The sequence below is a fragment of the Ascaphus truei genome, chromosome 7 (assembly GCF_040206685.1).
Source record: "Ascaphus truei isolate aAscTru1 chromosome 7, aAscTru1.hap1, whole genome shotgun sequence".
NCBI lineage: Eukaryota > Metazoa > Chordata > Amphibia > Anura > Ascaphidae > Ascaphus > Ascaphus truei.
In genome coordinates, this window is record NC_134489.1 from 92066316 (window position 1) to 92092466 (window position 26151).

At 40.6% G+C, this 26151-nt stretch overlaps 1 protein-coding gene across 13 annotated transcripts in view; it reads left to right on the forward strand.

The window, feature by feature from the left end:
* Positions 1-26151, forward strand: part of QTMAN (queuosine-tRNA mannosyltransferase) — a 286265-nt gene that overhangs the window by 205061 nt on the left and 55053 nt on the right. For 11 of the 13 annotated variants that reach the window (XM_075609453.1, XM_075609450.1, XM_075609448.1 and 8 more), the window contains one exon: positions 18519-18845. The exons of 1 other annotated variant lie outside the window; for it this stretch is intronic. In XM_075609453.1, the coding sequence (XP_075465568.1) occupies positions 18519-18845 (327 nt within the window). Of the gene's footprint in view, positions 1-18518; positions 18846-22672; positions 23161-26151 lie in introns of those variants that run through there. One more of the 13 variants, XM_075609461.1, reaches the window with a different exon arrangement.

The following is a 26151-nucleotide window of genomic DNA, read 5'->3' on the forward strand; positions in this document are numbered from 1 at the left end:
CACAAAAAGTGTTCGTCACGTGCACGTGCACGTGCACCCGCAGCTACTATAGAACAAGCCTAAGGGTTTAGGGTTACAAACGGATAATTATATACCTAACACTATCCTAATTACCCTCCTTGCATACTAAAGAGGCTAGCATGGTATTTATTACTCTGAAGCAGTAGTTCCAATTGCCAATGCCCATTTGTTTGCTGAGAATGTAAATTATGTTTCTTTTTTATACTTACATTTGTCTATAGTTCTCTATTGTATTTTTTTTTATACCTTTTCCCAGCTATATTGGGGTTTACCAAAAGATTTATTATCTTTTTCAAACAAATAGGTTTATAAAAAATAAAAAAAACGGTGATGGTGTTGTGTATGTGTTAAACTGTCCTTTAACAGAAATATACAGTAGTCACTAATGTGTATGTATATATATATATATATATATATATATATATATATATATATATATATAATATATACCCTTTGAGAAAGTTACCCGAGAGTGACGAAACGCGTCAGGGAGCGTCAATACGTCAGATGCATTGACACTGACGTCATCAACGAGCGCTGGAACGGACTGATCCATGCGCAACTGCTGCAGAAGCCCCTACAACACGGAGCCATTTTACAGGACTCTTATACTGCAGGAGTGAATACCATCTGCTCTGGACATCTGTTTAGGAGTACGATCCTGAGACTGCAAGACAGGGACTGTCCCAAGACGTTGCAGACACGTACCGGATGGTGGTGATTATATCACGCAATGCTTGATTTTATTGTACCCTTGTGAGTGCATTTTTTACCCCCCTTTCCCCCTCCCCTCATTAAAATACAATTTTACGCTATGGGCGTGCGCTCTCTCTTCCTTTTTTTCCACTGTATATATATATGTATATACAGTGGTCGACAAATCACCAAAAAATCTACTCGCCACCTAGTACCACACATGTGCTGCTTGGGCCAATAGGAGCTCGCCACGATGTTATATCCACTCGCCCAGGCTGTGCAAATGTATAGGTTTGTCGAACACTGTGTATATATATATATGTGTGTGTGTGTGTGTGTGTGTGTGTGTGTGTGTGTGTGTGTGTGTGTGTGTGTGTGTGTGTGTGTGTGTGTGTGTGTGTATATATATATATATATCACAAGTATATGAAAATAATCAGAATACATCTACGTATAAAATATTTTTATTCAACCTTAAAGAGGAGTAGCTCAGTGAGTAAAGACACTCTAAACAATGACATTGAGTTTGAAGTAGGGGAGCCCGGTTCAATTCTCTGTGTCGGCTCTTTGTGACCTTAGGCAAGTTACTTTATCTCCCTGTGCCTCAGGCACCAAAATCATAGATTGTAAGCTCAAAATTCCTTTGTGCTGCATACAGGGCACTATATTGTAATTGGGAAGCGCCTGCCTTGAGTTAAATGATGCCATGCTAATGCCCACTAGTTTATTAAACCACAGATGCCACGGCTAATACACTTTAGTGTACGGAGCTCTACTAATGTGGTCTGTTTTTTTCCCCTTAACCCGTTCAGAATGTAATTACAGATTTCTGATAGGATGGGGATGTGGATGTACTTCATAAAGCTCCTCATTTAACTTGCATGTCTTTGTAGTGGAAATAGTTTGAGAACTTTATCGTAACATAGAAAGTGAGGTATCAAAAACAGATGTGGAACATTTGAAATAGATTTACAACTTTACTTACCTGTAAGTTATAAGCCGAGTTTCACAGCACAGACTTGTTGCCAGGAATAACTGCCAATAAACTTCCACATGTAGGTTGCTGGCAAAGCTTGGACATGGTTAGCTTCTGCTTGCACAGAACATTACAGTATCGATTCAGGAGAAAACCCACCACAAACTCTTTGGTGGGTTCAATGGAACATATAATTACATATTCCTGATATGTGTTTAATAGTCTTTATCAAGGGTGGCCAATCTTGTTTTTTTTTTTTTTTTTAAAGGGCACACATTTTTTGGCAGGCCACTGTCCTTTTGCGCCCCCTCCCTTCTCTTTTACTCCATCCTCCCCCTCCTCTCTTACTCAATTACCTCGTCCTCTCATTCAATTCCCCTTCCTCCCTACTCACTCAATTCCACCTCCTCCTTTCTCAATCAATTCTCACTCCTCCTCTCTGTCCATTCCCCCTCCTCTCCCTCAATTCCCCCTCCTCCTCTCTGTCCATTCCCCCTCCTCTCCCTCAATTCCCCCTCCTCCTCTCTGTCCATTCCCCCTCCTCCTCTCTGTCCATTCCCCCTCCTCTCCCTCAATTCCCCCTCCTCCTCTCTGTCCATTCCCCCTCCTCCTCTCTATCAATTCCCCCTCCTCTCACACTCAATTCTCACCTCTCACTCAAGTTCCCCTGCCTCTCACTGAAATCCCCTCCTCCTCTTCTCACTCAATTCCCCTTCCTCCTTCCTCACTCAATTCCACCTCCTCCTTTCTCAATTCCCCCTCCTCCTCTCTGTTAATTTCCCCTCTTCTCCCTCAATTCCCCCCCTCCTTTCTGTCCATTCCCCCTCCCCTCGCTCAATTCCCCTCCTCTTCTCTCGCTCAATTCCCCCGTCCTACACTCACTCAATTTCCCCCGCCTCTCATTCAATTCCCCGCCTCCTCTTCTCACTCAATTCCCTTCCTCATCTCCTCACTCAATTCCCATCCTCCTCTTCTCTCTCAATTCCCCTCCTCCTTTTCTCACTCAATTCCACTCTTCCTCTACTCACTCAATTCCCCTACTCCTCTTCTCTCACTCAATTCCCCTACTCCTCTTCTCTCCCTCAATTCTCCCTCCTCCAGTCACTCAATTGTGTGTGTGATGAGGCATTTTGGGAGAGGGATGGGATGTGTGTGTGGGATGACAGGGTTTGGAAGGGGGAGAATGATGCGGTGTGTACTGAGGGGGTTTGGAAGAGGGGGGAGATGGATGGGATGTGTGTGGGATGAGGGGGTTTAGATGGGGGGATGAGGGGTTTTGGAAGTGGGGGGGGTGGGATGTGTGTGGGATGAGGGGGTTTGATGGGAGGGACAGGGATGGGGTGTGTGAGGGGGTTTGGATTGGGGGGATGGGGTGTGTGATGGGGAGAGGGATGGGGTGTGTGTGATGAGGGTGTTTGAATAGGTTGAGATGGATGGGATGTGATGAGGAGGAAAGGGATGGTGTGTGTGTGTGTGTGTATGTGTGTGTGATGAGGGTTTTTGGAAGAGGTGGAGAGGGATGGGATGTGTAGGATGAGGGGGTTTGGAAGGAGAAGGATGGGATGTGTAGAATGAAGGGGTTTGGAAGAGGGGTAGAGGGCTTATGTGTGTGTCTGATGAGGGGTGAAGGGGGTAGGGATGGGTTGTGGTGAGGGGTTTTGGGAGAGGGATGGGATATGTGTGTGATGGTGTAGAGAGATGGGTGTGTGTGATGAGGGGTTTGGGAGGGGTATGGGGTGTGATGAGGGGCTTTGGAAGAGGGGGTTTGGAAGGGGGGAGAAGGATGGGGTGTGTGATGAGGGGTTTTGAAAGAGGGGTAGAGGGATGGGATGTGTGTGATGGGGTTTGGATGGAGGAGAAGAGGGGTGGGATGCGGGGATTGGATGGGGGGAGGTGTGTGGGATGAGGGGGTTTGGATGAGATGAAAGAGGGATAGGGTGTGTGTATGTGTGTTTTGATGGGGGGAGAGGGATGGGGCATCTGTGAGGGGGTTTGGAGGGGGGGAGAGGGATAGGGTGTGTGTGATGGGGGGAAGAACTGCAGGTATTTGGGGTGGCTCAGATCCCCCCCCCCCCCCCCTCAACTTGCACATCTCTAGTCCAAATAACATCCCTTTCCTGACTCAAACATATTTCTGCTCTCCGGCACTTACACATAGTACCTTTACTTTTTAATGATGCACAAACTACTTTTCAGAGCACTTGGATATTTCACTTTTCAACAGTGCAAGAATATTAGATACATACAGTATTCTGAAACCTATGGCTTAAACATTTACATGTTAAAGTTTTGGGTTTTGTTTGAAACAATTTATGTCATATTTGCATCCAAGTATCATTTTAAGGATAGCAAGCTTAAATAATGGAGGCATTGGGGAAACATAATATTACGATAATGTTCTTTGGTGCGGTTTGGAAGGTTTAGAAAACATTTGGAAGTATTTTTCTCGTAAAGTCACTTAACTATTAAAGTGTTATGATAGCATTTCCTTCTGCATTTTACAAAGTACTTTAGTTAAAGGAGCATCCATGCTTAGAAAAAAGTCCTGATTAGAAGGATTTCCATAAAAACAGGAAATTACATTCTTTAGTATCCTTGCATTAATTTAATAAAATAAAGATGCAACAAAATAATGATGAGGTGAATTAAGGTACAGTATCATTTTTCAGCTAATGCCCTTAAACGCTAGCTATTATCCAGTTCCCAGTACCGCTTCGTGGAAAGATATCTGTGATCTTTGCTGCTTTGAACATATTTTATATTTCACAGAGCTATTGCTTGAGAGAAACTGGGTAATATCACTATTTTAATGGAAATATGTCATTACTAATGTACATGTGCTTCGATATAAGGTAATATGAATCACTTTGGCCGATTTACAAGTGATTAACAGCCTTTAACGCCGTTGCAAACCCAATCTCTCTGCTAAATGAACTCCTCATTTATCAAGTAAATGGTGGCATCGTTTGTGTGTTTTTACTGGCGAAGGGATAAAGATATGTTAAAACAATAAAAAGCTCTTTACTGTTTGGATTGCGGTAGAATAAAAACAGCGGTGATTATTATTGGGTTCTTACTGATCAGCCTTTTCTGTATTTTTTTCCTATAATTTTCAGATCTTTCGGTGTCTTGTAGAGGTAGCATGACTGTGTGTTCCCAAAGTTAATATTAACTTTATTTCATGTGGTGCTTTTCTCTCAATGGGACTCAAAGCGCTTTACAATTACAGTATATTGGACGGTATGCAGCACATACAATTTTTTTTTATAGACACAGTCCCTGCCCAGGTGAGCTTACAATCTATGTGTTTGGTGCCTGAGGCTGGCACCGGGAATTGAACCAGATTCAAACTCTGTGTCGTTGTTTACCGAGTCAGTGTCTTTACTCACTCCTTCCTTGCAGTTACATTTTTATTTGTATTTATTTATACAATGTTTTACCAGGAAGTAATTCAAGTATGTCCTGGGCACAGAGTTATGATGACAATACACAGTTACATTAAAAGAACAGAGGTTATACATTCAATTTACAAACATATGTGGCCATGCCTTGGCAGAAGACACTGTTCACTATACGTTTAAGATGAGAAAAGCGGTGGCTGGAGATTTCAGTGTTGCTTCTTTCCCGTTGTGTAGTGCTGCTCTGGGAACACACAATTTCCTCTTCTGTAGGGGCATGTAAGTCGCAATGCATTACACCTGGGGCGCGCAAACTTATTTTGCTGTGCCCCCCTGCTTTGCTCCCTTCGTTCCTGCGTCCCCCCCCATCCCTCCAATTACCTCGCGTGGCGTCAAATGATGCTGCGGGGTCGTGTGTCGTCACGTGACAACCGAGACAACCATGACGTCACATGACCTAATGACGCCGCATTGCCATGGTCACGCGTCCTGAAGCCGGCTGAACGTCGGTAAGTAGAGGTTGCAGATGCCTCGCGCGTCCCACGGCATTTCATTTAAATACCTTGGAGAAGAGCGCGGGACCTCTGCAACCCCCCCCCCCCCCCAAAAAAAATCTAGCGACCCCCTCTCCCCCCAGTTTGCGCACCGCTGCATCACAGGCATTAATCAAGCTAGAACTAGTGCAGGGGTGGGCAACTCCAGTCCTCAAGGGATATCCCTGTTTGAGCACAGTATGTTTTGTTAAACCATGCACATCTGGGAGTAGTCCTGTTGCACCCAAGTCACTGTGGTCTTGGGGTGGTATCCAAGTTACTGATAATGTAGAATCACCTGTTTCCTTGGAGTTGTCTACAATCAAAAGAACAAAGGGAGTTGTCTCTTAATAGTTAGTGTAATACAGAAGTTGTATGTATGTGGCCTTGCATATTTTTACATGTAGTACATTTATTCATTAGGTAAACGACAGCCTGAGAATCTATCAGAGCGGGCACATAAATACAGGGAAGGCCACCACAAGTAAATAAATTAGACAACTCTAGTTTAAGAAAGGGCGCACCTTATGTCTCCGTCCAAAGAGAGGCAGGTTTGTTTCATTCCATTCCATCAGACCTACACATTTATTTTTTTGGTTTCAATCTTTTTTATTAGGTAGGTACAAATTACATATATGCCACTTTAGTTAACAGTCGTCAATTTACATGGAATGCTTTAGAGTTAAACATTATATTAACCGTTGGTTCTGGCAGTTGGATTTTGTGCTCAACTACCTCTTTTTTTTTCCCCATTTAGTCTGGCTTCTCGCGTTGCAACCAGTGGCTTAATAGTAGTGGTTTGTTAGGTATACCTTTTGTGTTTTGTTAGGTGATTCAGTAGGATAGAAAAGAACTAGAGAGAAGGAAGAAGGGTAGAGAGAGATGGGAGGTGGGGGGGTTGGGTGTGGAGCGTCCAGCCTATCTTCTTGGGCAGGGGAGTCTACTTTTCTCCTTTTCTTTTGGTGGGTTTCTAATCTGAGGACCATAGTTCCCAGATCTTGTCGAATCGATCTAATGATTGGTTTAATTTGGATAACAGTCTTTCCATCAGTCCTACATTATTGACTCTTTGGATTACTTTGTGCCTGGTTGGGGGATTTATATTTTTCCACGCAGCTGCTATTGAGCAGCGAGCTGCTGTGAGAATAAATGAGATTAATTTGGATACAGGAGACTGTAAGTCATCCACCAGTTTGGCTTAGAGTAAGGTCAAGGGGTCCAACGGGATCCTCAGTTCTGTGTTTTCAAATATCAAATCTTGGATCATAGACCAGAACTTCTGGATGCGTGGGCATGACCACCAGATGTGGGCCATGTCTCCTCTCATACCGCATCCTCTCCAACACAGATCCGGAGTTCCCTGGATGTTCTGGTTCAACCTACTTGGGGTTAGGTACCAGTGAAATAACATTTGTAAATGTTATCTTTTGTAATCGTGCAAATTGATGTTTTGGCGGCTGCTTCCCAGATTTGCCTCCAGTCGTCGTTATCTGTCTTTATTAAGGTCTTCAGCCCACTTCAGCATATAGTTATGGGGTTGGGAAGATGCGTGAGATGATATCTCCATGTATATTCCCAAGATCAAGCCCTTCCTGTGGCGGCCCTCGATACACATTTTTTCGAAATTCGTAAGGGTAGAAAATTTGGCGTTCTGCGAGGATGTTTTCAGAAAATGTCGAATCTGGAGAAAACTAAAAATTGAGAGATCCTGCTTTTGGGGTTTCTGTTTGAGCTCCTGATAGGAAAGGATCTCCCCCCCCCCCCTCTAGTTGTTCCCCGTATTTTGGGGAGCAGCCCGGTGGGAACCTAGGATTATTTATTATCGGAACTAGAAGAGAGGGGGATGTGGAGAGGAAATATCTCTTTTTGCTCTTAGACCATATGTCCCACGTGCATCTCATCGATCCCAATTTAAATCTTCCAACTGAACCCTCTCCCTCCGTCCAGTTCCAAAGTTCTGCCGCCAGGGTGGAGGGGTCCTCGTAGGTAGACTCTATCCCCAGTCAGCCACAAGTTGCTGGAGTACAGTTCCACATCACTACTTGCTTTAGGTGGGCCGCATGGTAATACTTAATGATGTCCGGGACACCCATGCCTCCGACCTTAGTGCTAGCATCCCCGATCTCGCAACCCTTGGTCTTTTATTCTTCCATATAAATTGAAAAATTATATTTTGGATGTTTTTGAGTTCTCTAAGCGGGATCTTTATCGGGAGTGTTTGGAAAAAATATAGCAGCCTGAGTAGTATATTCATTTTAATTGCTGCTTTTCTCCCAATCCAGGATATTTGGTAGCTGTTATAAGTCTGCAAGTCTTTTTTCATTTTTTTCAAACAGGGGGGGATAATTATTTTGATATAGTAAGTTGTATGTGCTAGTTATATGGATCCCTAAATATTTGATACACTTTTGGTTCCATTACAGTTGAAATTTGCCTGTAATAGTTTGATTTCCGGGGTCGTCATTGTTAGGTTAAGTGCTTCTGATTTATCATTGTTGATTTTATAAGACCTACACATTTATAAGCAGAAATTTCAGCAATGTTGTTGCATGGACTCACCGTAGAAAGTATGTGTATTTTAAAACTGAGCAATGGACAGTATCTGTCACGTACATGATCCTGCTGCACTCCTAATCCCTTGACTGTATTTAAACATGCTACATGCTATTTCTTGGTTGGGAGAATGGCCGGGACTCCACAACAAACTATAAATAGGTAGACGAAGCAAGGCACTACGGATTTTATATTAATGCAAATGTATTGCCAATAGATCGACATATCGGCCACACTAGGCCTTTTTCAAGAGTAAATGGCATAACGTAAAAATGTGGCGGCCCTCGATACACATTTTTTCGAAATTCGTAAGGGTAGAAAATTTGGCGTTCTGCGAGGATGTTTTCAGAAAATGTCGAATCTGGAGAAAACTAAAAATTGAGAGATCCTGCTTTTGGGGTTTCTGTTTGAGCTCCTGATAGGAAAGGATCTCCCCCCCCCTCTAGTTGTTCCCCATATTTTGGGGAGCAGCCCGGTGGGAACCTAGGATTATTTATTATCGGAACTAGAAGAGAGGGGGATGTGGAGAGGAAATATCTCTTTTTGCTCTAAGACCATATGTCCCACGTGCATCTCATCGATCCCAATTTAAATCTTCCAACTGAACCCTCTCCCTCCGGCCAGTTCCAAAGTTCTGCCGCCAGGGTGGAGGGGTCCTCGTAGGTAGACTCTATCCCCAGTCAGCCACAAGTTGCTGGAGTACAGTTCCACATCACTACTTGCTTTAGGTGGGCCGCATGGTAATACTTAATGATGTCCGGGACACCCATGCCTCCGACCTTAGTGCTAGCATCCCCGATCTCGCAACCCTTGGTCTTTTATTCTTCCATATAAATTGAAAAATTATATTTTGGATGTTTTTGAGTTCTCTAAGCGGGATCTTTATCGGGAGTGTTTGGAAAAAATATAGCAGCCTGAGTAGTATATTCATTTTAATTGCTGCTTTTCTCCCAATCCAGGATATTTGGTAGCTGTTATAAGTCTGCAAGTCTTTTTTCATTTTTTTCAAACAGGGGGGGATAATTATTTTGATATAGTAAGTTGTATGTGCTAGTTATATGGATCCCTAAATATTTGATACACTTTTGGTTCCATTACAGTTGAAATTTGCCTGTAATAGTTTGATTTCCGGGGTCGTCATTGTTAGGTTAAGTGCTTCTGATTTATCATTGTTGATTTTATAAGACCTACACATTTATAAGCAGAAATTTCAGCAATGTTGTTGCATGGACTCACCGTAGAAAGTATGTGTATTTTAAAACTGAGCAATGGACAGTATCTGTCACGTACATGATCCTGCTGCACTCCTAATCCCTTGACTGTATTTAAACATGCTACATGCTATTTCTTGGTTGGGAGAATGGCCGGGACTCCACAACAAACTATAAATAGGTAGACGAAGCAAGGCACTACGGATTTTATATTAATGCAAATGTATTGCCAATAGATCGACATATCGGCCACACTAGGCCTTTTTCAAGAGTAAATGGCATAACGTAAAAAGTCCAAAATGTCTGAATAAATAGACCCATCACCAGGTGTCCCTCGTTGATCCTCGGTATCGTCACAAACCTGCGCCGTTCGTCTCCTGATTGCCGCGTCACTCCAGTCACGCGGCAGCATCATCAGGGATCCCTCCTAGAGCTCCGTCCTACCCTCACTACTTAATACATTTTAGATGTAATACAATGGAAAGTTACAGTTCTTATACAACAATTACAAAATAGCGTACAGTAAAATAATACCAGTGTGTTTATCAAATAAAAGGGGATAAATCAGAAAACCTATACATTACCATTAGGAGTCTTGTAGTAGGATCCCCCAGGGGCTTGTGAGGAGAAAATGTGATGCCCACACATATACAGGTATATCCTCTAGATCAGAGGTTCCCAAGTCCAGTCTTCAAGGACCACCAACAGTGAAGGTCTTATGGCTATGCTCTCATTAGCACAGGTCACCCAATCATTTTGACTGAACCACCTGCGCTCAAGTATACTAAAATCTTGCTAGTGGTCCTTCAGGACTGGAGTAGGGATCCTCTGCTCTAAATGGATCTAACTTATGAGTCTCGGACACAAATTTACAGTATGTACCTAATTTGATCTGTGAGCAAATCCTTGACAGGGGTTGTAGAACATGTCCTGATTGTCATTGGTCATTTTCTCCTTTATGACCTGGGTTCTGGCAGAAGACAATTATTTTGACTTTAATCGAAGTATAAAATTGTCAAACTCTCTCATGGATTATGGGATTCATTCAACAAGAGTCATAATATGTAGAGTAACCTCCGTGCCATACACATCTACAAGGTAATATGCTTCTTTGCAACCTTGAGGGAGAGCTGGATTATACATTGCCTTTGACATTCGCATCACCCACAATAACACATTCAGATATCTGGAGTGACTCATCCTGCCTTCTCATCAAGCATACACCGTTCTAGACTGTTGGTTTACAAAACTGTTGTCCTGTGTCGTCTGAGAAAATCGTGTTTCCTTCAATTATTTTATCACTTAGTACAAAGCATACATAGACCCAAAAGTGAACACCCTCTCTGGCAGAGGAATGCCGGTTTTGCTAGTTGACCAATTGGTTGCCACACATTACGTCAAATTCAACATTCTTATGGCGACATTGTGACTGCATCTCTAACCATTTTGCTGCCTGACCTAAACTCCTTGTCTGTTTTCAAGTTGAATATACTTTAGAATGTGGGAAGTGTATGGTCCTATATTTTATTACAGATATATCAACCAGTATTGCTTATGCGGGCAAGTGCAGTGGGACACAATACGCCAGTGGGAGCAGCAGCCATTCTTTCTAATGGAATTTGCTGGCACGCACCACTGAAATCCCTCTCCCGACTTCCTATCAAATCCCGTGTCACACACTTAATTCTCCTCCTCACTTTTAAAGCTTTATGCTCTTCTGCTCCTCCTTATATCTCAGCCCTAATGTCTCGCTATGCACCATCCCGACTCTTGCGTTCTGCTCAAGGATGTCTTCTCTCTACCCTTTTATATCTAATGCCCTCTCCCGCCTTAAACCTTTCTCACTGACTGCAACACACCTCTGGAATGCCCTTCCCCTCAATTCCCGACATTTAAGACCCACCTCAAAACACAACTGCTTAAGGAAGCATATAAGTAGCTCCATGGCTGATAATTAACATCTCATACATAAACCTTGGCCCCTTGCACACAACCTCCTAATCTCTCTGTATGTTCTTCTTATCAACCAATTAGATGGGGGGGTGCGAGATTTTTGAAATCACGTAATGTGAAGAAACGCGAAGGGTGTATGTTGCGTTGTTTATGTGGGCACTCACCTTTGCATCCTGGTCTTGCAAGACGCTATAGGCAGCAATTTCCAGCTCACACGCGGTACACGGCTTTGCCCGGAACTAGATACACGCTAGTTTTGTTTCCGGAGGACTATCTGAACCACAGTGTCGCTTCCTGAGTTCCTGCTGGACGGAGACCCAGAGGAGCACTGCGATCCCATGCAGTGAAGACACAGAGTGAGCTGAGCAGCTGAATCCTCATCTGGTGCATGAATATACTTCATAAAACGCTGTTTTTACTTTGTTGTTTGTGAGTTAGCATTTTGTTGGATTTTTTAGGGATAATAAATGTGTATTTTTTTGGACATATTACACTAGGATCGGGTGCTTTCTTTTTGTGTTTTTTTGTGTATATATATATATATATATATTTATATATATATATTCAGCCCTTGATTACCTTTATTGAAAATGAATTGCCTACGTAGCAAATCGATTTAGTTCTCCCGTGATCGATTAGCAAAGAGCCTGCTTTGAAGGGTTCACTAAATGGCTTTCTTTCAGTTTCAATCAATCCTTCAGTCAGTGCAACTCAGCAGCTACAATGTATTCTTGTATTACTAAGATAACATTGACTATTGCAGTTTACAACTCAAACTGCTGGGAGCATTAGCAACAAATGATGACAAACAGGAAAGTGTTACAAAGATCTTGCACTGCTTGGGAGGTGGGCTAAACCCTGCTATAGAAATTAAAGAATGCTTTCAAACTCATAAAAATTGCATTAAGAGTTACATTAAAAAAAATAAATTTAAATCAGTATCTAATACTAAATAACTGATTAATTTAAAAAATAAAAATAATAAACCATATAAGATTTCACGTGTTTTTTGACACTCCCTGAATCCCAAGCTAATGCACATGGGGCAACACTTGGAGCAAAGTCCTTGATACTTTGACACACAGAGACGCAAGATGAAAATGACATTCATTTTGCTCCAAGTTTGTCTTGATACATGAACCCCTTTTGTTTTTTATGCTACTTAGACAGACAATTGGGGTTATTCATTCAACTGTGGAGACTCGGTGAGAATTTCAGTGCAACAGCAAAATATTAAACACGTGTATGATTGTGTGTATCCAGTTACGAAGGTGATATTCAAATCTATTAAAAGAAGCATTTTGAATACCAAATCAGATTGCGGGAGTTTATAAATGAGGCTGAACTTTGTATGCATTATATATTTGGAGTATTGGCTATAGACCTGCATTGAATGTTGCAGTCTAATATTCCATGTTAACTTATGATGTAAACTAAATATTCTATTTCTGTTAACAAATACCCCACGCTAACTGATCTGCTAGAGTATTTTCTTTCAGATTTAGTTTTTGAATTTGGAAAGCAACAGAATTTCCAACACTGGTGCGGCAATGCAGCATTTCTCCTTCCCTAATTTACTCTAACGTAAAACAGAACCAGAGTTAGGGCTTTTAATGTGGTTTCTATTCATTTGACAATGACATCAGTATCTTTCCATTCTTTCTTTTTTTTTTTCAAAAATGGTTCACAGATTGACTATTTGTGCCAATAACGGAAACTAGATCCCATGAGTAATTTTTCATCAGATTAAATGAGGTGTTGTGTATAAACAAATGTAACAGAACATGACATGACAACAGTAACTCTGCTGAATATATGAATACAATGCTCATATGTGCATGAGGTTTCCATGTTGCACTTTGAAGTTTTGAAAAGAGTCAACACAAATTAGCAAAGGCAAGAAAACATGCCATGCAAAGTAGTAAGCACTCAGATAGGCAATGTGAACTATTGGTTGAGTTTCTACATTAAATGTGCGTCCAGTTTTACCAAACAAAATGTATTTCAACAGTTTTTCCACTTTACTAATGGCATTAGCGTTTTTCACTTAAGTATCCATAACCTGATAACATATAAATAATTGTAGATACTGCACCGACACACTTTATTCGAGCAAATACCCAGTATGTACCTGGCAGATACCTGGAATGCGCCGCTCCTCACCTCTGAAGCCCCGTTGTGTTTGCCTTCCCAGCCTGGGTTCATGCCTGGCTGACGGGCGGCTGATCTGTTAAATGATAATGATTAGGATTTAATAGGCTGCAATGCTTCGCGTGTCTACCAGATGGCATAAATTCATGAATTGTAATGCAGTATATATATATATATATATATATATATATATATATACTGTGCAGTATTGCAGCCAGCGGGAATAAAATGCTTCAAACCCTGCCTGGAAAATAACCCAATGCACTCGGGCAGAAAACAGTCACAAACCTCAATACACCCGGGTATACCCGAATTCGTGGGACTAGCCGAGCTCGAATAAAGTGTGTCGCCAGTGTAGATACGCCAAATAATTACATGAGACCATGATTGGGTCCTGACATACATTGTATCCTCTTATACTCGGTAAATATTAATTTACAAAGAAAATACATGCACTAAAATTGAAATTATTATAAAGGAAATATCGCATAGGCAACCTTATATGAGACTATACATATAATTAATTGCATGATATGGTTTCTAAAATGAACCTTTCTGTTGTCAATAAAGCAGAGTCTGTTTTGTAATCCTTTTCTTATAGCATAAATATAATTTAAAGCCACACGCTTACCACCTTGCACTAAATCTTTTTTTTTTCTAAGATGGAAGCAGGGGGTCTCCGGAGCTGAACCCCATTCATTTCAGCTCCCCCCCCCCGTCCCCAGAGATACCTCCGTAGGGGTTGCCGGTATCTCTGCAGCCAGGGAGCTTGTGTGCCAAACGAAATAACAACATTTAACTGTCCCGCATCACGTGGGCCAATAGGAAGCCGTAACATCATGCCTTATGGCTTTATATCGGCCCGCATTACCTCATCATTTAAACTCGACAGATACCTTCACCCCTACTCCCCGAAGCTAAAATTAATGGGTTTCTGCTCCGGAGACTCCCCGCTTCAATCCATCAAAACACACACACACACAAAAGATGTAGTGCAAGGTGTTTTTGCTGCCTTAAGCAAGTGGTGATAAGTTGTACCTCCATCTTTAAAAGTAGTTTTCTCTCCTACTGTATCATTAATTATTTAATTATTTCTCTATATCATTATATATACTCTGTAGCGGCCGTAACAGCTGCTCCAGAGTACATAGAATTTACATACTAACTGTACCTTTTTTAAATGACCTTTCGACCACTGGAAAGAGATTTAAAATCGGTAATACTTTACATTATGCTGAGACTTGATCTGACCACCATCATACATACTGTAGGTGCACACCCCTGAACTAGCAGAGAAGAATCGCCATTCTTTCCGCGATCAGAAACAAATTAATTTTGTGGATGATATTAGAATCTCTTTTTTCTGATGTTTTCACCAGTGGTGACGCTTAATAGGTGTAATAAAGTATTTGTCTAAATGTAAGATTTGAAAATAGCGTGGTGGCAGTAACTTCAGTTTTTGACCAGAGGATTTTACTAAACCACCTTATTTTAGCATGGATTAATAAAGAGCACAGGGTTAATAGGTAGGATAATTCCCTGTGATTAGGGCAGCATTCAGAACCACTGTGTGTTTTGGGCTACATGATATGATACATTTAATTGTCTTTAGGACAATGTATTTTAAAAGTAGACATTTCTATTAACGTAATATTTTATTTATTGTCAAAATACACGAAACTTCCTTTGCTATATTATAGTACTAGCTTGTTACAATAGATAATTACCCATTTCACTTTTTAAATGTTTTTATTTTATACAGTGCGATGTATTTTCTATTTACTGGTAATTACTCCAAAAAAACACGACGAGCGATGATCACACCATATTTTTAAACCCTCCCAGCCACATGGATGGTAATAATGGCATCACCCCAAACCATACATTTTTTATTTAGAATTTTTCTTTCCGCTCCAGTTCCAGAACATGCAGTGTTCTCCTGGGTAGGAAGGAACGACAACTGAATTGCTAGAAGTAGAGGATACAGAAAGACATTGTGCTAGAGAGGGAGAAAAGAAAAACGCAAAATGCAATGGAATGAAGAAGAAAAAACTCTGGCATTTCAGTTGAACACTAATAAAGGAAAGGTTATTGAGACTTTTTGAGAATTAGTTGAGTATTATAAGTAGTCACGATCCATGGAAACCCTTACAATGTACAGAGCTGTACAAGGAAAACAATAGACACATGTTACGGTTGTTGGAAACTAAATGGCATTTAAAGCTGCAGTTCAGGCTCCCGTTTTTTTTTTTTTTTTTTTTTTTTTATTTTATTTCAATAGTTTCAGTTGTGCAATCTCTACTTACCTAAAAAACTGCATAGCTGCCGGTCAATTCGTTCTCCGTCTATTGATTGGCAAAGTTTGGCGACATCTTTAAATATGGGGAATGTAAATCGTTGCTATAGGAAATAGAATACAAGAAAATTGGTCTTTCAGAGTTGTTTTTTTTTAAAACAAAAATACTAAAAGTATTTTTCTTACTGCAGAACTGATTTTTTTTTAAAAACACACATGCATGAACTGCAGCTTTAACAGGTTCTGAGAAGAAGGTCGACACTGGGCAGTTCCCTCTATCCAATGTTTCAAATCAAATGGTAATCATGGTGCAGTATTGTCTATCTCTTGCCCTTTAATGCTTCTCTCCAACACAGCCAGTCCAAAAAACGTTGTGCGAGTTGTCATTACTTTGAGTTTCTCACCCTAATCACACAGTACAGGGGTGGCCAACCTGACTAGAAGTTGGAGCCAGAACTTATCAGTGTCATTGTGAAAGGGCTACAATAAAAAAAAATAATATATATATATATAAAAGAAAAAATCATCTCAGTTGGCACACTGTAAACATAAGTAAGATGCTGATGCTTGCCCCATATGCACATGTAAAAAGTAGAATTTACCAGATTGGAGTCCGGAAAAAACGAGACAGCACACAGTCTTAGTAGTTCCAATGCAGTTGTAATCAAAGTAACATGGCACCATGTTACTTTGATTACAACTGCATTGGAACTACTAAGACTGTGTGCTGTCTCGTTTTTTCCGGACTACAATCTGGTAAATTCTACTTTTTATATATATATATATATATATATATATATATATATATATATATATATATATATATATATATATATATATATATATATATATATATATATATATATATATATATATATATATATATATACACACACAGTGGTTGACAAATCACCAAAAAATCTACTCGCCGAACAAAAAAATCTACTCGCCACCTAGTACCACACGTGTGCTGCTTGGGCCAATAGGAGCTCGCCACGATGTTAAATCCACTCGCCCGGGGCGTGCAAATGTATAGGTTTGTCGAACACTGTATATATATTCTTAATAGGTAGATAATTGCAGCAACCAGCACTCACATGTCACAAGGTATCCAGATGCTAGTCCCATAGATAATCAAATAGATAAGATATTACCAGATTGAAGTCCAGCAATAAGGAGACAGCACACCAGGGGTATATTTAAGGTAGTATGTATTGTAGAAAAATACAGGCACCTCAGCCAACGTTTCGCTCTGCAGAGCACAGCCCTGAGGAAGGTCTCTCTCTGCAGACCGAAACGTTGGCTGAGGTGCCTGTATTTTTCTACAATACATACTACCTTGAATATACCCCTGGTGTGCTGTCTCCTTATTGCTGGACTTCAATCTGGTAATATCGTATCTATTCTTAATAGGTATATATAAGCATTAACATACGACAAACTTACTTTAATCAAAATTAGGGAAATTAATAAAATATACGTAAATAAAATGCATCTCACAATAATGAGGGCCGGCCGGGCCCCTGAACTGTGCTAGAAGGCAGGTTGCCAACCCTTGGCCTACGCTGTAATAGCATTTTAGGTAGAGGCCCCACATGAAGCAATGAAGTGCCACATGAAGCACTGAAGGGCCACAGGTTTGGCCACTTCTGATTAAAACTAAACCTGTGTCACATTTTACTCTGGTCTGTAACTGTGTAATACGCCTAACAGATAAAATATGTTAAACTGTTCATGCAATGTCTTTATTCATAATGTATAACCCTGTTCACTTAATGTAACCATGTATTTGTCACCATAACTCTGTGTCCAGGACATACTTGACAACGAGAGGTATCTCTCAATGTATTACTTCCTGGTAAAACATTTTATAAATAAATAGTACATACCCAGAGCAGTTTTTCGTTTTTAAGACATATTGGTTAAAACATTTTTTTTTTATGTATCTCGGAATAGTGGGGGTTTTCTTACTTGCTCAATAACAAAGCGGGTGTAAATGTTGATAATTATAATCTAAATCTAAAATAGTCACAGTATAATATTTGCAAATCCAGTATTTGCATCTAATAGTTGCCTCTACCCCGTCCCTCTGCTCACTGTACTGTAGAAACTGAAGTGGCACATCTACCATGCATGCATCTCTTTAACCAGACTCCTAATATATAGTCAGTCACGTCTGTAATGCACACACTGTGTGTCAGTACTTCACATCCAAGCATTCTCAGACATATTAATAAAACCTCATCAACCTATGTTACATGTCTACTTGTTGTTACAGTCTCAATGTGAATCTTTATAAAGATCGATGTAAATAGATGGACAAGGGCCCACGGATTTGAATGAAAAAGAGAATTTATTGTGCCATCGTTGGCAAGAAGCCACTTTACTTGAGAAAGGCCAGCGGGCCGAAACGTTGTTGTTTATGGCACAATAAAAAAAAAAAATTCATTCAAATCCGTGTGCCCTTGTCCATCTGTTTACATTGGATACTCTGGACGAAATACACGTCTTCCCTAGGACTAAAGGAGCACCGGTAACAGTATAATTTCTTTATCTGATATTTTGGTGTGCAGCAGAATTAACACTTTTTTTATACAGATCAACACAGCCTCCACCCGCCCACCCCCAACCCCCTCCTCCCTCTCCCAAAAATAGCAATGCATTATGCTGTTGAATTATGAATTATTAGTGGCAATTATGTCTATATAAAACACATACTCTTCTTTGCAGGTTTATGCCAGATCATAAACGCCTTTTGCAGAAGATGACTGATTACAAGTCAGATTGTGACTCCACTCCATGCACGGGATTGCCTTTCCAATCACAGAGCAGGACTGCTGCTAAATCTATGGATTCCTGTCTTGGTGAACAACACATGGAACAAAATGTGCCAGAAAAAGCAGTCCCACCATCAGAGGATCTACATGATCTTAAATCATCAGTGAGAGGAAATACTTATGATGAAGACGCGCGCCATGTGATTTGTAACCCATCAACTACACTGGGTGTAATCGGAGATCAGCAAAGGCCATTGCATATTGTTTGGCCTCACAGATGGTACGTTTTGTAAACTTTTTGAAGGTAAACTTCTTAGCTGACGTTGGCTCATTGAAAAATCTCATAGGGTAAAATGAATCGAGTTTGTGTCTCTATGAAACGGAAGTAGCATACAGCACATGTGCAGAAGGGGGGTATAAGTTCTCTGCAGCTCTGTCTGTGAGTGCACGCACTCCCCCATATCACATCACACCTCTGGCTCTAACTCTTCTCTACATAGCGAGACTGGAAGTGTCAGGCATCTCGGGAGCATGCACGCGCTCACCCTGCATAATCATCAGACTCTCGCTTTCCTCTGCTATCCTGGAAGTTGTAGTTATTTCGGAAGTGTGCGCGCGTCATACACGCGCTCCCCCTGCACTACTATGCATACCCATCAGCCTTGGATAGTGCGCATGCATCTTAAAGATTGGCATTCTGCGCATGCGCAAAATCAGCAGTGAAACTTTATATATGCCTAAGAAGCAGGTCAGGTGCGCATGCGCTGAATAGTCCAGTGCCAGTATGCACAGGAAAACCACACACACACAACCAGACAGTATATACACACATTGTGTGTGTGAGAGTGTGTGTATGTATGTATATATATATATATATATATATATATATATATATATACACCTATCTATCTATACATACATATACATTAGATAACTTATGGTGGGTGAAAAAGGTGACAAAAAAACCTCCACTGTATAGCATATAGGAAATAAAAATATTGCTTGTGAGCACATTCACGTAATTCACATTAAACCCACAATATATATATATATTTATTTAAAACCATGTATATGTGTATATATATATATATATATATATATATATGTAACGGGTATTCCACCACCCAATCGCATATATGGCGTATGTAAGGGGAACCTATATGTTACCAGGTGTGGTGCAGTATACCTGTCAGGCTCACAGGAGGTCTGAGCCTCTGCTAGTGAGAGCCTGGGTGAATCCTCTGGAACGATCTTCTAATTACAGCGCCTCCACCTGTGCAGGATTCTAGGAGTGTAGAATGCCCCCTACACAGGACCCACATATATGAACCACATACACCAAGGTATATATAACATAGGTTTACTATATGGGCAGATAAAACACAATACACCTGCATCAACAATATGACATCAACCGTACGTAACTTCAGTGTCACCCTGTAACACTACTAAGCACAACTATCCACACACCTCACAGGGCCTTAACCCCACACAGTATTCCCAAAGTCCTTGTACCCAAAGTCCCAAGAGTCCCATAACCCCACCCACGTGTGGGACAGCGCTGCACACTAAGATGAAGTGTATAGGTGGTGCACTTGGTGACTTGGATAATACCTGCCCGGTGCTCCTGCTACTGGGTGCGCAGATGACCTTTACTTGGAATCCCTTGCTCCAGGAGATGATCCAAGATGCCTCCACCTCAACGGTGGGTGGCTCCCGCATGGAGTGATCCACCTTTATAATGTCTCTTATCCTTGCTAACGCAGAGGATGTTATACCTTCACAGCAATTGCCAGGATAGTCACGTTTCCTGGCTGGACCCTCACTTGTCTAGGTTCTACAGGACCCTGTCCCTAGTCTAAGGGGAGTCCCTGTAGTAACCACAAGCTGAGGTGAGTAGGGCCTAGCTGGTGCCTAAGGGGAGACTTCTGGCCTAGTGCATGAGGCTACTTTCCTCCCTGCACAAACACACCCTCCCCTCTCTGTGTCCCAGCTCCTAACTGACAATCCCTGTCTTCACACAACATTGTTGCAACTTTGCAGCATGAGAATCTGTCAGCCTTATTGGCTGTCTGGCTGCCAGGGTGAAAGTGCACTCCCCAGAGGCTGCTGGGAATTGTAGTCCTTGGTGGCTCTCTGTAACATTGGGGCCTCGTGCGCGCTGTGTAATGGCCGCCGCCGCTGCTAACTGCGCATGTTCGAACTGGGGGATGTCCCTGACTATGGAGAGCCTCTTCTCACTCCCTGTAATGGCTGCCGTATCTCATCTGGGGCTATACTGCGCGTGCGCGAGCTTCCGCGCATGTGCGAACGCACACAAGATGGTGGCGCCCTGTAGCTGATGTCGCCGGGAGCCCCCGGTGACGCGATCACCCCTGTAACTGCCCTCACGCTGTCGCTGGTAAGAGAGAGAGAACCGAATGTCTGGGGAGCCAGAGGGGACCTGGCTATATATATATATATATATCTATATATATATATCTATAGATATATATATAGATATATATCTATATATATACACACACACACACACACACACATTAAGTGACACTGCTTTGCATTTTTTCACATACATTATATTTTAATTTTTATCATTTTGCATGAATGAAACACTTGCGAGTAATAAAATACAAAGAAGTTTCACTTTGTATGTGTGTACTCGGCACACATCACATTTTTTATATATATATATATATATATATATATATATATATAAAACATAATACTGAGTTAAGTTATGGTGAGTAAAAAAAGTGACAAAAACCCTCCACAGGAAAGCAAATATGCAAATATAACTGTATGCTCATCTGCATGTCTTAGGCAGGTCTGCAACCCCGCCTTTCCCCATTATCACCCAGCATACAGCACTTCCACTGCAGCAAGGGATTCTGGGAAATGACATACAAATGAGCACACAGTGTCACTTTTTGCCTCAATAACCATTTTTAACATGGTTCCCTATAGGCTTAAGCTTGCTGCATGGTCACAGCTTTGAGCACAGCCAGGGTTAAGGTGCATACCCAGAAAACCACCCACAGACAGCTGTTTCGACCTTGATGGGTCTCATCAGTGTGGGGTTGATTTTACTGGGAATGCAAGAGAGGCTATGGGATAGGCTAAACCATAATACTGAGTTAAGTTATGGTGAGTAAAAAAAGTGACAAAAACCCTCCACAGGAAAGCAAATATGCAAATATAACTGTATGCTCATCTGCATGTCTTAGGCAGGTCTGCAACCCCGCCTTTCCCCATTATCACCCAGCATACAGCACTTCCACTGCAGCAAGGGGTGCTCATTTGCATGTCATTTCCCAGAATCCCTTGCTGCAGTAGAAGTGCTGTATGCTGGGTGATAATGGGGAAAGGCGGGGTTGCAGACCTGCCTAAGACATGCAGATGAGCATACAGTTATATTTGCATATATATATATATATATATATATATATATATATATATATATATATGTATATTTACAACATATATCCATTTGCATGAATATTTTCACGAATACCTTAACATTGACCGTGCCAAATGTGCGGCAGCAACCATGTGCCACTTCTGGGATTGATGTAAACCCCTGGAAGAGTAGCAAAATTATCATGGTTTTCCGAATACAGCACAGGGGCCCCTGGGGTGACGGTACCCAGGCCGTAGCTGATACAAGTGCAGCAAAAAAGGTGAACACTTCATCTTGATTGCGTCATATTTGATGGCCTTTCAATGTATAGAATTACCACATCTGTAATCTGTTGTATTTGTTTTTCAGTAGAGTGGCACCTAGTGCTACATATTCTTTTGTCTCTAGAAGCAGCATCTTTATCACACTGAAATTGATTACCCGTTTTACTTGAGGACTGGTTGTGTACCCTGAAGAGTCCAGAACACAATACCTGTTCATCTAATCTCCTCTGAAATGTAACATGCCACATAATCGCTGCAGACATACACTTACAAACTTCAGCTTGCCTCTGAAATAAATTAGGATTTAAAGAGGTAAAATGTCCTGGTAATCTTCCGGTATTGGGCACGAACATTTTAATCTAGTTTTTATTCCTCGCCGTTTGTTTAATCTGCATGTGGCCTGATTAGAGTTCCTTTCATCCACAGATTATAGACTGTTTATTGCAGAGATGCTGGGCTGATCAGTAGGTCAAATTGTCTGAGAGCAACTGTTTGCAGGTGAAGTAATAAGTACACCACACCGACAGGGCAAATCGCCTTTACAGAGGATTTGACTTCCAGCACATAAACTCCAGAAGCTCCCCCAGATGATCTGCAGCATCTGGTACCTAAAGGGATTTACATCTTTGACTCTAAATATCTGAACGTAAAATGTAGGGATTGGAAGTTGATGTGGAATCAGTCTTTGGATTTGTTTAATCAACTTCACACTTCCAGCCTAGCCTTTCTCAGGGAGATACATTTTTCTTTTTTAATCATGTTTTACTGCTAACTCCAAAATGCCCTCGTGTGTTCTCGTGGATTATTGGAAAATTGAGTGCGGCCCATGTGAGATTAGCATCTTTCCAATAAAAAAAGTCTCCAGATTACTGGTTGATGTTCTGGAATGTTACATTTATTGCCTCTAATCCATTATCCTATGTTTAAGAGGATCTCCTATATGCTGATAAAGAACCAAGGTATTACAGATTCAAATGAAATGCCTGTTTTCTTTTTTTTTTTTTAAATCAACTATTTTTTTATCATATCCCTCATTAATAATTTGCATGAAACAAGACAAATCTAATTTAATAAAATTAACAATATTAAATGGAATAATTTCCTGTTCCCGCTGCCTATATAATTTTTTTTTTTTTGTAGTAATTTAGTTTTATCGCCTTAAGTTAGTCGCTCAAAGAAAGGCAGCATTGTGTTTGTGCACATCATTATTGTTAAAGCTAAATTATTTTTAATTTGAAGAAGGGGGAAAAAAAAGCTGCATCAGCAAGAGCAAATGCCAAAATCTGAAAGTAACACATTCATCCTTACGGGTAATATAGTAGAACATTGGAAACTTCGAGGTTGCCAGACACACAACTAACATTAGGGCTAATTTTGAAAATCTAGCGTGCAGTCAATTTTACTGATGCCTGGGGATATACAAGGTAGAAGCTGACAAGAGAACTAATTTTGTTTGGGTTATTTACTGCGATGCATCATCCATGGTTTCCTGGTTGACACACAGCTAAATAAAGGAGAATATTATCACACAGTAAAAATTTATGTTGACATTCGATATTTGTTCAATATGTCAGCAGTATTACTTTCATAATCAAAAGAGGAAGAGAAGAGGAAAGCCGAGCACTTTATGCTCATACAGATATATCTTTTTAATAACAGTCTATAAGGTTAATATAGTTTACCTTTGAGAGTATACAATGAAAACAAGCAGGGTTAGCAGGAAAAATGACAGAAAGCATCAACCCGAGCTGTTTGTTTGCCATTACCTAAGTGAACCATGTCAGCTCTCTGGCCCGCGTCTGATAGCTATTTGTTGTACAGAGAGCACAGCATTAAAAAAAAAAAATATCAAACTCTTAATACTATTGTGTGCCCATAACCATCTGTCACTGCTAGCCTGGAGATGAGAGGAAGATTACGAGGAATAAACATTGAGCTGCCGAGCATTGGTAAAGCCTTCGGGCAAAAAACTCTTGTGGGGACATCAAAGACATTCTAATTCCAAGGCAGTCAAGGATTACAGTGTGTAACCTGTGCTGACAACAGATAAATGACTGGCAATATTGTGCCAGAGCTGTTGGGTCCTGTATAGAGTACTGATGATGATGGTGGTGGTGGTGATGATGATGATGTTATCTTGCAGAATGGACTCTGCTGGGATAATTTTATGATAAAACACTCTTTTTTTTTTTTTTTTCAAATGCCACTGGGTCTAGCAAGACATTTACTAGCTACAGGGGTAGCAATCAGTTTCTTTAAAATTCACTGTTCTAAGCCCATTAGAGTTCTAACACAGCAAGGCTCTTCAATGAAAATCCGGAATGCTTATATTTTCTTCAGGGGAGTCTATGCAAATATAAAGAATTGAACTCCTGCCCTTTAGTGTTAGGATGCTTTGTCAACTGATTTATGTAAATTTGCTCATAAAAATACAGTTTATTTTTAATTGGTGAATATAAATTAGAAAATAAAGATTCTTCTTCAGCATTCATAAAATATCCCCTGTTCTTGTCACACATTTACTTATAGGCCTGATTATACCGGTATAATGGAATTTACCAGTCAATATGTATGATGCCCCTGGTAAAAATGAAAAGGAAAACGCTGCCAGACACTAATTAACCTCTAGAAGTTTGCATTGTACATGGCCAAAGCAGCTTGTATTAAACTACTGACCTGATTATTATGCTGTTGGGTCAGAGCCCATGGCTCCAATTTTAACACTAGAAGGATCACTCCTTCAAATAGATGTACTACTTACAATATATATATATATATATATATATATATATATATATATATATATATATATGTTATATCGAATTGTGATCACACACAGCAGCTCTGTGCTCTCATTTTCTTGCATACATTTTAATTAATATTGCTGCTTAGCCATTTTTTTTGTGTGTGAAAAGAACACGACCCTACTCTTTGTGCATTTCTGTCATACTCTACAGTATTGCAGCATTATAGCAGCAGCACTAGAAATAAGTTGCAGTTTGTTGTATTGTAGCTAAGCAGGGAGATTATTAACAGCTTTCAGTGTAGGGGTGGCCTTTCGTTCAAGTGGAAATAGTTCTGTATTTCCTACAAACTCCAAATTATTCACAATTGTGGCATTTTCTGTGACAATAATTTAATTTTGATTTCATTTTGTGTTGAAATGTCTTTGCTTGAGAACATGCCCTTAAATAGAACCCGCACTCCTCGTTCTCTTTCTGAATCTGTGCCTGTCAAAGATTATGGTTTGCAACCTCTGCTAACGGCCAATAAATAACAGACGGTATCTTAGCAGAGTCATTTGTTTTCTCTTTTTCACCATGTCTTTAGTGTTTTGTGCGGATGGTTATAGAAAGGCTTTGCTGATGTAAAAGAATTATGGCCAAAGCAATGTGTCATGATGCATATAGAGATGGATATGTGAGTGTGTACACATGTAGCCAATGTAATTGCAACCCGCGACGAGCTGCCGTGGGTGAAATGTCGCGATAGCCCTGTCCCCTTCACACGGGCGGCTGATTCAATGCATGGGCTGTCTCTCCAGCTTGCGCTTGGTGTGTCTTCAATTGTAAATGTGAATATCGCAGAGAATCGCTGTAGGACATCTTGACATATTTTAGCATTTGACACATTAAAGTCTCAAAATTTGAAATCTTATGTTTTTTTTTTAATCAGTTCTGTAGTATTAGATAGTAGGGACTGTTTTTTTTATTATTATTATTGTTTTTAAATTCAACTATTTGCCAACTTTTATGAGTTTTAAAGCATCCTTTGATTTTTATAGCAGGTTTTAGCCACCTCCAGAGCCGTGCAAGATTTTTGCAACACTTTCCTGTTTGTGATAAATTGTTGCCAATGTTCCCAACAGTTCAAGCTGTAAACTGTAAAAGTAGATAATGTTACCT